The following is a 12671-nucleotide window of genomic DNA, read 5'->3' as shown; positions in this document are numbered from 1 at the left end:
CTGTATCTGCACTGGATTATTCTCTTTCTTTCTTTCTTTTTGGTTTTTCAAGACCATAAACACCACCAACCAACATGACAGGCCTGATGTCCAGTTATTTATCTGCCAATGGATTTGAAACTGTATAAATATATATATGGGGGGGGCGGGGAATCCTTTTAATTGGTTTTACATACTAAGTTGTTCTACATGTGTTTTTCCAGCTGATGTTTCTGTTGTTAGATTCCTTCAAGATGCAACGTAGAAAGTGATTCATAAAGGAAATTGAATTAGCAACGTGCGTGGGCTCTTGGTTCTGCCCGAGACTCCTGTTTCAAACATCGTGCCACACACTCACCCTCCCATCTAATTCCTGTTCATTGTCATGCTACACACACCTATGAACACACGCTCACCTATATCTTACTGCAGCCTTCTCAGCTCCCCTCATAAACCTGACCACTGGCCATCCTGCCTGGGGCTGAGGGGAGCTGAGAGGCCGTCAGCCTCTGGAGAGTACCTCCCTGGGGAAGGTTGCTTTATTGTCACTAAGCCAATGCTAGGTGTAAGTGAAATAATTTCACTATTTCCCATTTTCTTTTCTTTCCCTGTGCCTATTTTAAAACTGCAAGGAAGCACACTGGGGCAGGGAACTGTCAAAGCTGTTATGTGTAATGCAGGTGGATTATCTCTATAAAGAAGAATAAAACAACAACAAGGAATACACTTTGGAATTGTAAATAAGGCAAGTTAGCAGGACATCAGTGCGCTGATACAAAGGAGACCTTAACTGATTTTTTTAAACATCTTAATCTGCACACACTTGCATATAAAATCAAAATTTCTAGAGGGGGTGTGAATCACTGCAAGCAAGAAGGAGAGAGAGAGAGAGAGAGAGAGAGAGAGAGAGAGAAAGAGAGAGAGAAAGAGAGAGACTTTTGGCTTGGGTGAGCTGCTAAAAACTTGTGATTAGTATTTGTTTTGAGCTTTATTTACAAGGCTGCTCTCTAACCTACTAAATTTTGAAAAACATATATTGCTAGGCTTGATCAGTTTCTTACCCACATGCAGGCCTCCAGCCTGACTTTCGAGATGATGGTCCATAAAGAAATTGATCCTTCAACCCCTTCTACATCAGGGCAGATAATTTGGTCAGGATAGGGCGGTTCGGGGAAATTGACAGAGTTACATTCGTAAGCAGCAAGCGTCACCGATGCTATGTGTGGACCCTGGAGAGAGGAAAGAGAAGCAGGTTGGTGGCGGCGGCAAATATGCAAGGATTGCAGTGAATAATCAGCATGTGATGATGCTTCCGAAACAAAACACGGTTATGATTCTAATAGTCGTACCCTGGAAGTCAAACGGAATCTGTTCCGGAAGACCGTTAAGACTACGAAAGCATTCGGAAACCAAGGCGTGGCTTCCGATTGGTTGCAGGAAGGTCCTGCAGCCAATCAGAACCCACGGAACCCGCGTCACACATTCTGGTTCCAAAAGAATGTTCACAAACCAGAACACTCACTTCCGGGTTTGGCGCGTTCAGGAGCCAAAACGTTTGACTTGCAAGGCATTTGGGATCCGAGGTATGACTGTACAAGATTTGTTGGCTTATTTTATATTCCAGTATTTACCTTTCGGGCCCTCAAGAATTCTGGACGCAGGCGCTCTATGACCAGGAAGGGAGTCCCATTTGTTGACACATGTCAGCCCCCATTATAGTTAATCAAAGAGGCAAGGAAAGCACCTCTGCAAGGAGAAGAAGCTGGGAGAAGCTAACCAGGAGTGTAGCAAGAACAGGGGGAAGGACAGAGCAAGCTGCCATGCCAAGTCTGGCCATTAGTCCATCTAGCTCAGTGCTGTCTGCACTGACTGGCATCTTGTACACATGAAACGGCTGCAACCCAGCTAACAATGTGTCTGAATAGCTCAGACGGTAGAACATGAGACCCTTAATCTCAGGGTTTTGAGTCTGAGCCCCACATTGGGCAAAAGATTCCTGAATCGCAAGGGGTTGGACCAAATGACCCCCACAGTCCCTTCCAACTCTACAATTCTTTGAGTCTATGAATGAATCGGGGGGGGGGCTGTGGGCTCAAACATGCCTATCACGATTTCCTCTGGAATTTTTACCCTTCAAAGGAAAGTTCCTCACACAGAGACTGCTTCTAAGACCATTTTCGGTTTCAAGAGCAGTGGTGCGGTGTGGGGAGCAACTAGCTAAGAAACCAAAGCCACATGCAAAGGCAGAATTTGCTGGATCCTGACCACAGCATAGAATGACAGACTTTGCAGCTCCGCCCCTCCGTTATCAATGTGCAATTCGGTCATTACCTCTGGAGAACAAATTTTCACAGTGATGTTTCCTCCCCACCCGCAACTGCCCAGTCTCCCTTAAGAATGATTCATGGACAGCAGGGGGTCCTGGCAAATGGCCAAAGCCAAGGCCTTCTGTATGGAGAAAGGATCGGAAGATAAAGGAATTGAGTGACTCACACCTCCAGCTTCTGAGCCAGGAAGGGGCGCAGGAAGTTTGCCTTACAGCAAGTCAGACGACTGGCGTAGACGGTGCCAAGCTAGGGGGACCAATGGTGAGAAAGCCTTTTTTTTCCACCAAGGGCCACATAGCCACAAGAGTAATGTGTTGGGGGCCACACTGCCTGAAGGGTAACCCACTGGGGGCCACACAGCCCCAAGGGTGAGACCTAAAAAATACATTTCAGGTGTCCAAAGGCCAGGGTAAAAGGGGCGTGTTGTCAGCATACAATGAAAATTATACACTAGGAATGTAAGAAGTGTCTGTGCTGGATCAGGCCAGAGGCCCATCTTTCCCAGCATCTTGTTCTCACAGTAGCCAACTTCCCAGCGCTAAGCCTTGCCATCATTGCTAGTAGCCACTGGCAGCCATATATCCTCCATGAATTTGTCAAGTCCTCTTCTAAAACCACCCAAGTTGGTGGCCAAGGCTGACTCTGTGGATGGGGAATTCCACAGCTCTTGAGCGTGGGGGTGCTGGACCCCAGCACCCAGCCCCCCTGGGCCATGCTGCCAGCAGGGGCTGCTGAGAGCCTGCCAATATCCGGCAAGCCACAGCCCCTCCACACCAGATCTATTCGTTGGCGCGCACGCAGGAGAACACAGACAAAACCAAACGCCAAAGAAAGGGCTGTATGTGGAATTGATTAGCGCATCAAACAGAAATGCTAACGGATTGTCGCCGTTAGCGCCAGTGAAAATATTCAAGCCAAGAAAGCGCAGCTCCAAGTAACGACTTCCTTTTCCAGAGAACAGGCTCCCACATCCTCCTCCTCCTCCAAGAGTTCTTAAAAGGACCCTCTGTTTCAAACTTTGTTTGCCATATGGACTCTTGGTAGAGGGTGGGCAAGGGTGCCTTCAAGATTCTGATCCAGACTGGGTGCCCAGCTCCAGAGAGGATGGGCTGTCGGTGGGTGTTAGCAGCAGGAGTCAGGCCACCCGGTGTCAATGGAGTTAACTCTTTATTCAAAGAAACTTGTCAGATGGCTGTGGTGGTTGCTCGAGAGAAACCAGGCAGGACTCTGACCTGTCTTTTACAGGCTTTATTCTTGGTGGAAACTATTTACAGTGAAGAGCGTCGTAAGTTCATGTCTGTCTCAATTGCTAGCAGAATCTGGGAGTGGTCGGTTTTTGTACCTCCCCCAGCATAAAAGTCGCGTCAACCCCAGCCTTTTCCGCCCCTCCCTGCGCCGAAGACTACTCCGCAGAACGGGCACTGGCAAGGATGTGCTTCCCGCCTCTCCGGCTTGCTCAGGCTCAGTGTTAAGGCTCTCCCTGGCATCCCCTTGCCCCTGCACTTCTTCTCCACTGGAGGTGGGGCTTTCCTCCTCGCCGGAAGAGGAACTGCTTCGCAAGATTTTCGGAGGCTCCCTAGAACACAACTGCCCTTCCATCTCTCGTCTCTGAGCTGATGGCAGTTCCCTGACAGAACTGAAACAGCACAGGCCTAGTGATCACAGTAGCTCTTGCCCCAATGAGGCATTTGTGAGCACTGAAGGTCCCCGCCTTCCCACCACTCTCTAAAGTTCTTTTCCCAGTTCCTTCCCAGCAGCCTAAGGCTCCTTTGCCTTCTTGCCTCTCTATGCTCCGCCCTCTTCATTCCTCATCTGGTCCTGGGAGACCAGGGGGCAGGGGAGCTAGTCACAGCAGGAGGGGGAGACCTCCCTGCCTTCTTCAGAAGCCTGCCTCCACTCTCCCTCTTGGCCCTCTCCTCTCCACCCTCCACTTCTGCCTCTGCCACAGCCTCTTCCTGCTCACTAACCCTCTTCAGCTTCCGACACGTTCTCCTCCCAGTCTGCTCCCTCTTCTCCCTCTGACAACTCATTGTTGTCCCACCGCCATTCCCTCTGAACCTTCTAACAAGGAGGGAGGAAACAAGGTCAAAATGCACTGAGCTGCTGTAAATATCATAGCACACCTGAAGACTGGCTCTATTTAGGAACGCTGTTCGCCTGAAATACAAACAATTTTATAATGGGAGATTGGGGGAAGGCTGGCGTTCGGGAACCCACAGAAACCACACGGCGATGGGAATGAAAAGTAAGATGTAAAAAGGGCATTTATAAAGATAATTGAAGTATGGAGTGCTCAGAGGGAAGGAATCTGGGTCTGTATCCTTCTCTCTTATGGATCGATCTCTTCCAAAGACAACTGGGCCCTGGATCATGGTTTGGCCCAAGCGCACAAGATTCCTCTGTGAGCTCAAATTTATGACGTTCATGTTATATGCACAGGCAATGGGAAATTAGGCTGCCGTGACTATTTCCATGGTACCTAGTAGACAGTCTCCTCTTTGATATTCCAGTGGTTCAAAAAGTATAAATATACTTTTTGGTTCAGACGCAGCCCCCAAACAATGGGCTCGGTGTTAACATGATCAAACCTTGGGGCTCGTGTGTTCTGAAGCAAAGAAGTTTAACAATTATCCAGGTCCAAAAATATTTCACTGTGGGCAACTGCATGCACATTAAAGTATGCAGAACTAGAATGCACAGGTAGGGCTCCCTAAATGGGACAACTCAGGGCTAGATATATCTCTATGGTTAAAAACCCCATAGAGCAAGGAGTACCAGCCTGGCGGTTGCAAAGTCTTCATTGCTACCTCTGGGCAGGTGCCCCAGGTTCTGAGCTTTTTTAGGGTTTCCATATTTCAAAGAGAAAAAAAAAAAAGAGCGCTTTGACGACTCTCCTTTTAAACACCTCTACTATATGTCATTGGATGCAGGTGGCACTGTGGGTTAACCCACAGAGCCTAGGACTTGCTAATCAGAAGGTCGGTGGTTCAAATCCCCGCAACGGGGTGAGCTCCCGTTGCTTGGTCCCTGCTCCTGCCAACCTAGCAGTTCGAAAGCACGTCAAAGTGCAAGTAGATAAATAGGTACTGCTCCGGCGGGAAGGTAAACAGTGTTTCTGTGTGCTGCTCTGGTTCGTCAGAAGCGGCTTAGCCATGCTGGCCACATGACCCGGAAGCTGTACGCCGGCTCCCTCAGCCAATAAAGGGAGATGAGCGCCGCAACCCCAGAGTCAGTCACAACTGGACCTAATGGTCAGGGGTCCCTTTACCTTTACTATATGTCAGCTATAGAAGCTGTGATATATTGCTGAGGGGAGCAGGAGAAAAGAAGAGGAAAGCAAGTCTTCGGCCCCCAGTTATTTCTACGTCTCTTCCAGAAAGCATAGCGAGGTACACTCTGGCACATTTAAAAAAATCCGCCCAGACAGAAATTTTACCCCTGAAAGAGAGGACGTGTCCTGGAAAAAGAGGGCCCATGGCAACCCTAGAAGGGAAAAGTCTCTTAGTCCTCCTAGAAAGTTACGGGACAAAATGTGCGAGTAACTGAGCAACTTTTGTGAAATGACAATGAATGTGGTGTGGCCATCTTGCATGATTTTCCTGGTCCTGAGGAATAGCTGCCTGGTGCTACTAGGCCATACAGCATCTCTCCCTCCCTGTGCACATGTATAAAATCAATATTGTATGATCTCCACAATCAGGAGCAGCAGGACATGGCTGCCTTCGCATGGCAAGCGTAAGAACTCTCCTTCGTCAGGTATTCTTTAGCTGTGATTACAGGGCCTTGAATCAAAAGACCTTTGAGGTCCCTTCCCACCGTACCATTCTATGACTCCAGTTTGTTGGGGGTGGCTTTTGCGCCAGGCCTTGCTCCCCATGACAGCCATTCTGTGTTATGTTCCACCTCCTCAGCTGTTTTGCGATGGGCACCCCACCCCCTACACACTCTAAAAATCCAAAGGTCCCACGGGTTCAAAAAAGGCTGGCGGCCCCTTCAACAGAACATGTCCGTTTTCCATTCTTAGACCTTGGTCTGGTTCTTTCCTGTACATCTGGGGTTTCTTCTTTTTAAATTTTATTAACCCCCCCCCAAAAACCCCTTGGGTTCACCCTGAGATATGTAGCTAAGCATCACAAACTAAGTGTCAAGGGGGGAAAATGATCGATCCTACCTCTATAAGTGGGAGCACCATAGAGCTATCACTACTAATAATCAGAATATTTGCGATGACTTTGGTTTTGCCATTTATTTTGGCCGGAGGCGGGAGGGAGGGAGCAAAGCATGACACTAAAATCCTGCACTGGAAATTTCGTCCAGCTTCTGCCTCTCAAACTTTCAAGTCACACACCCTAACTACTAACGGAAGTGGCCCTGATCATTTATTGCCATTGGCAGAGTTTAAATAACAAAAAACAGATAAATGAGATGTGACCATAAGGAGTAGGAACTTAAAAAAAAAAAGTTTAAGGATTAAGATGGAAGATAAGATTTTGGACGCTGCCCTGGATTCACAGTCAATTCCTTTGTACAGATAATTCCTTTGTACGTTCAGGGAAGACAAACAGCAAGAAGGGAATTGTAGGAGGAGGGTTGAAAAGGTGCTTAAGAGATGAGCAACAGCCTAATCATTAATTTTTCTCCCCGCCTCAGCTAACTTGTGTGTGTGTGTGTGTGTTATTAATTGCCAGGGCGGGTTCCGACAAGAGAGGGAGAGGGGAGAAAAACCCTATTAGGAATCTCCTTTGATGACTTGGGTGCAAAGCATTTGGCTGCCACACAATTTTGACAGAGGGACCCTCAGGAGCCTGTGGTTAGAGACTGGAATTCAAGTTGTTGGGAATCGGAGGGTGAACCATAAATCAAAATGACATGAGAGGCTGGTCATCAGAAGATGAAGTTTCTTGCCCCCCCCCCCCATTCACCCTACATCCCAATTTCCCCTCAGCCATTTTTTAAAGAGGTAATATGGTAGCCCCTCTCTCTACGGAAGACCTGTTGTGGGTTTTTTTAAATGTATCTTAAACTTAAAGGAACATGCTTTCTTTAAAAAAAATAAATCAAAACTTTGATGGGTTAAAGCTTTCGAACGATGTTCATTCAAAGACTTTGGCAAAGCTTTTTTTCATTTCAAAAAGATGGGGGAGAGGGACCCAGACATCACTCTTCCCAACTTGATTGTGAGTCTGCATCCCTTGGACAGAGTTAGTGGGAGCGATCTCTCAAAAGTGCTGACTAACAACATTAAAAGATTTGAATATTAGTTTCCTAAGAGGCAGACAGGAAAAAATAAAAGGTGCCCAAGATTGAAATGGTCTCTTTTAAGTTTTAATCAGTTCAACCACAAGATCAATCGTCTAAAGAATTGGCTAAAGAATGAGTTCATTTAACCCAGAATTTAATCTGGGTGGGGAGGAGCAATTCTGGCCTGGGTGGTGTTAATTGAAGGGCAACATTCCTTTGCTCGTTAAGGTTTCCTCCCCCCCCCCATTCTGACGAGTTACCGTAACAGGGGATTCAAAAATGGTTATGCAGTTTCTAAAAAAGATTTCAAATGCCAAGAGGATGGAAAAGCGAAGCAGCTGGAGACGAGTGCGATGGTGGCGATGGGAGAAAAAAGATCCCTCCTCTCTGCTTGCCATCAAGCATTCTTGAAATATGGTGTTTCCTTTCAGCAATGTGGGATTTTAAAACTTTCAGTACAAGTTCTCGGGGCCGGGGGGGGGGGGGGGGAGAATGTGTCATTCCATTTTGATGAAGAGAAACAAGAGCTATTTTCTCATGGGAAAATCGGCCTGCTTGCCTCACCACAAACAGCGACTCATCCTGTCCCCCTTGCTCATCACCGTCCTTACTCAAAAGGCGAGCGAGACCGTGACGGAGCGTTTTAAATATAGGATGGGCAAGGAGTCGACACACAGGCAACTGTTGAGATGTGATCTAGGAAGGGGGGGGTGCGGATCGGATCCTGTCACACTGCCCACCCACTCCCTGCAGGCCTCAGCCAAAATTTCTCAGAGGCAGGCCTCACCGAACCAATGTAACCTCAGTGGCTGCCAATTAAAGGTAAAGGGATCCCTGATCATTAGGTCCAGTTGTGACCGACTCTGGGGTTGCGGCACTCATCTCGCTTTATTGGCTGAGGGAGCCGGTGTACAGCTTCCGGGTCATGTGGCCAGCATGACTAAGCCGCTTCTGGTGAACCAGAGGAACGCACAGAAACTCCGTTTACCTTCCCGCCAGAGTGGTACCTATTTATCTACTTGCACTTTGACGTGCTTTCGAATTGCTAGGTTGACAGGAGCTGGGACTGAGCAACGGGAGCTCACCCCGTCGCGAGGATTCGAACCGCCGACCTTCTGATTGGCAAGCCCTAGTCTCTGTGGTTTAACCCACAGCGCCACCCGCGTCCCTGGCTGCCAATTAGCAGGTCAAAATTAGCAGGTCAAAACTAGAGGACAAAGCTGCCCATGGCTACTAGCCCAAGCGGCTATGTTCTACCTGGTGAAAGTAAGCCTCTGAATGCCCATTGCTGGAAATCCCAAGTGGGGAGAGTTGCTCATGGGATCAGCTCCTGCTTCACCTAGGGGTACCTGGTTGGCTATTGAGAACAAAATGCTGAATTAGGTGGACCGCTGGTCCAAGCTGGCCTCTTCTGATGTTCTTAGCTGCTTGGGGCAGGTTGCAGCTGTTTAAACACACAGCATGAAACTCGATTTAAAAGAAATGACAGCGGAGAGGCTAGGATGGGTCTTAAAAACATCTCTCTGAGGTGTCAAAGACCAGGGGAAAGAGGTGCTTCTGCCATTGTATGATGGAAACTTCCCAATGAAGGTGCCAGAGGGACCTCGGTGGGTAGGAAATTCCACAACTTAGGGGCTGCCCCAGAGAGTTCCCTCTCTCAGGCTGCCACTGGTAGAGCTTCTGAGGGTGCGGGGACTTCTTGGCAATCGTTATTGCTAATTATTAATAACTTGCAATTGTAATTATAATTATAACCGTATTATTAATGATAGTGACACCATCTTTCTCCCCTGGACAGCAGAATTACTTCCCCCTCAAAATTATGCATGTTTGATATCTTTGGATCATTTATCCTGACTGTTTAAAATTATGAACGGGAAGCAGATGTGCATGATTGCTTGGGTAAAAAGTTGGAATGACTTATGGGACGAAAGCAAACATGCATTAAAAATATAATAATAATTGGCAAAATCTTTTGGCTTCTGCAGAGATCTCCCCGGAGCAAAATCTGGCTGAATTCAGTGCCTCCCCGGAGTTCCTGTTTGCACAGCCCCCAGAGGTTCTGTCTAAGCACCGCCAGCACTTCTGGGAACAAGAGACCCCGCGGGCACTAGGTCACTATCACAGACGGGGCGGAAATGATTTCCGAGCTTTCCATGCCGGTGTGGAGTGCTCCAGGAAGCCTCAGCCTATTGTGAACAGCGCGACAACTAGAGAGAGGAAGCGGCTGAAAAATCACGGAGGAAGCCCACGAGACAGATGGAAGTCGCAAAAACAATTCACATACCAAGAGAGAGAGAGAGAGGGAGAGAGAGGGGGGAACAGGCTAGGTTTCAAGACTTTTAAATCATGTTCCGGATCCTCTCTCTCCATCCAAGCCATTCTCACTCCAACCCCTCTCGTCAGTAACCCGACCTCGGCAACGGACAACGCCAGCGATTAGCACAAGCCAGTTTTGCAACACAGATGTGCGAAGTTAAGAACAAGATCCGGCATGCAGGAGAGTAACTCTAAGTCACTGCAGAACTTGCTTGAGAAAAGAGAGGAAAAGCTCACACAGAGAGGCAGCAAGAATGAAAGATGTGTCCCTGATGCTTAATACGGGCTAAAGCTTAGAATTGTAGTGCTTGCCGATCAGAAGGTCGGCGGTTCGAATCCTCGTGACGGGGTGAGCTCCCTGCCAACCTAGCAGTTTGAAAGCACGTCAAAGTGCAAGTAGATAAATAGGTACCACTCCAGCGGGAAGGTAAACGGCATTTCCGTGCGCTGCTCTGGTTTCCCCAGAAGCGGCTTAGTCATGCTGGCCACATGACCCGGAAGCTGTATGCCGGCTCCTTCGGCCAATAAAGCGAGAGGAGCGCCACAACCCCAGAGTCGTCCGCGACTGGACTTAACGGTCAGGGGTCCCTTTACCTTTACCTAGCGTTGGAAGGGGCTATGAGAATCATCTAGTCCAACATCCTACAATGCAGGGATCTCAGCTAAAGCATCCGTGACAGAGGGCCATCCAATCTCTGCTTGTGTATAAGGGTGCTTTTATTTTTTGCCAGGAATTCCCTATCATTCACTGGAGTAGCCCAGTGGTACTGATCCAGGGCCTCTTGAACCCACAATTCACCAGCGATCGTTCTCTTCCTAAGCATTTTGTTAAATGGGTTAGCAAAATAATTCAATCCAACTCCTCTCGATTTCCCACTCAGCTGACAGAACACTATGGGGTTTATTCTATTATTATTATTTTTTAAGAGGGGATAAATTGGTGCTACACCCTCACAGCTGTGCTCTTCCACATCATATTTTGGGGCGCTGCCCTGGCCCTTCTCCTAGCCCTTATTAACAGGAGGAATGCTTTAGGAGGTGCAGGCAACACCCACGATAGAGGCACAGACGTGCAACTCAATGCAGATGTCTGGTAAACACACAACCTCAGCTTTTAGAATTACGTTTTGTTACACTTTATATTTTTTTGTTATTGGGTGCAAGCCACATCCATATTTTTTTAAGAAACAATAACAACAATGCTATGGATTGCACCTGCTTTGCTTTGAGATTTATTTTTATTTTTTACAGTTGGGAATGGGTGGGGTTCAGTAAGGTGCGATGGGACACTTGGAAGAGAGAAGCACATTGTTTTGTGAAACCAAGAGCAGCACTCCCAAGGTCACCGTGTCCTCTGGGGCTTTCTGCCGCCCCTCCTGACTCCTCTTCCAAAGAATTAGGAAAGCAAAACCGATTCCCGAGAAAAGAGGAAACGGCCCGCAAAACAATTGCGCAACTCGATTGGCACAAACCCTGAAAGGAGTTTAGCAGAATGCACAGCATGAAACGGGTCGGTGCGCTTTGACGGGGGACCTTATCCAGTGCACAAAACCTGCCTTCTACCGAGTCAGGCTATTGGTCCATCTAGCTCAGTACTGTCTACACTGACTGGCAGTGTCTCTCCAGGGTTTCAGGCCAGGGACAATCCCAGCCCTATGTGGAGATGCTGGGGATTTAACCTGGGACCTGTGGCCTGCACATACCTGGGGAATGAGGCAAGTCTTGCTCTTTACCACTGAGCTACATCCCTGTCCCCATCAGAAACTCATCGCCTCTACTTTTGACTCCAAGATGAGAAAAGCTCTTTGCACATGGACTTTTTTTAAAAAATCATGCTATCTTCCCACTTGTTACTCCTAGGGAATGTCCCTCTGCGCATGTTCAGTTGTCCCTAGCTCTGAAGTACTTTGATTTCTAAAAACAAGGCAGTGTCAGCTCTGCTTGCACCCTGGCATTAGAGACAGGCTCTTCCGCTACAGTGAGCGTTTGTCTCTTCCTTGCCCTCATTTTTTTTTTTTTGGCATAACCCCTTCAGGTGGCATGGAAATCGTCCGGCTACCACAATGGCTCTGCGGTCATATCAGTTGTGAATTAGCAGTGGCTCGGGAGCCTATCTCCCTCGGCCAGTGCTGCTGCACACCACGAGCAAAAACTAAAAATAAACACATCAAGAAGACCGAATTCTAGGAAAAGTAGCAAAGCCACAGCTTAATTCAGCCAGGCAATCTGATTTCTGGGCAAGGCTGGCAAGTTGGGCAGCCAAGGGGTGGAGCTGGTGATCACTCGAGGATGGCGCCCGTGACGGAGGCATGGGTGTCACGAATTTGGCAAAGGCGAGGTTTGATTCCGCTGGGCTGCAGCTGCTAAGACGTGGGGATTTACCAGCGTGGTATTAGGGCAGGCACAATCTTTGCTGTTGGTTGTCACAGCCAAGACACCCAGTTGCAGATGTGCATCTTAAAAAGCATGCTCTCCAGAAAGCTGCTTCTTTTTTTGGTTTTCGATGTGCCGCAAGCCACCCGGAACAGGCAGGAAACCTAGGGCTCCCCTGCATGTTTCAAACAGGGAATGTGATGCAAAAGGAGCTCGTGGTACAAATGAGCCTGGCATAAAGTTGGAGGGTTTTTCGCGACTGCTGTAGCTTATCACTCCAAGCGAACAAAAGCAGGCTGCAAAGGGAAATGCAAGAGCGCTTGTTATATATTATAATGATGCATAAAATCCCATCCAGCAGTTCAGTTCCGTACTATTGACTTGGGATATTTCTCATAGTTCATCTCAGTAATTCCTTACACTAGCCCAGTC

General features: G+C 48.0%; 1 protein-coding gene across 6 annotated transcripts in view; it reads right to left on the bottom strand.

Moving 5' to 3' along the window:
- The window catches only part of VMP1 (vacuole membrane protein 1), a 104419-nt gene that overhangs the window by 66948 nt on the left and 24800 nt on the right, over nt 1–12671 (bottom strand). For all 6 annotated transcript variants that reach the window (XR_014541939.1, XM_083587887.1, XM_083587891.1 and 3 more), the window contains exon 6: nt 1041–1208. Coding sequence is in view for 5 of the 6 variants with exons in the window: in XM_083587887.1 (XP_083444013.1) it covers nt 1041–1208 (168 nt within the window). In the remaining variant the exon portion in view is untranslated. The remainder of the gene's footprint in view (nt 1–1040; nt 1209–12671) is intronic.

Source organism: Podarcis filfolensis (genome assembly GCF_964270895.1).
Source record: "Podarcis filfolensis genome assembly, chromosome: 15".
In the NCBI taxonomy this organism is placed as follows: Eukaryota; Metazoa; Chordata; class Lepidosauria; order Squamata; family Lacertidae; genus Podarcis; species Podarcis filfolensis.
The sequence above is the reverse complement of the archived record's forward strand: the minus strand, read 5'-3'. Positions and strand labels throughout refer to the sequence as shown.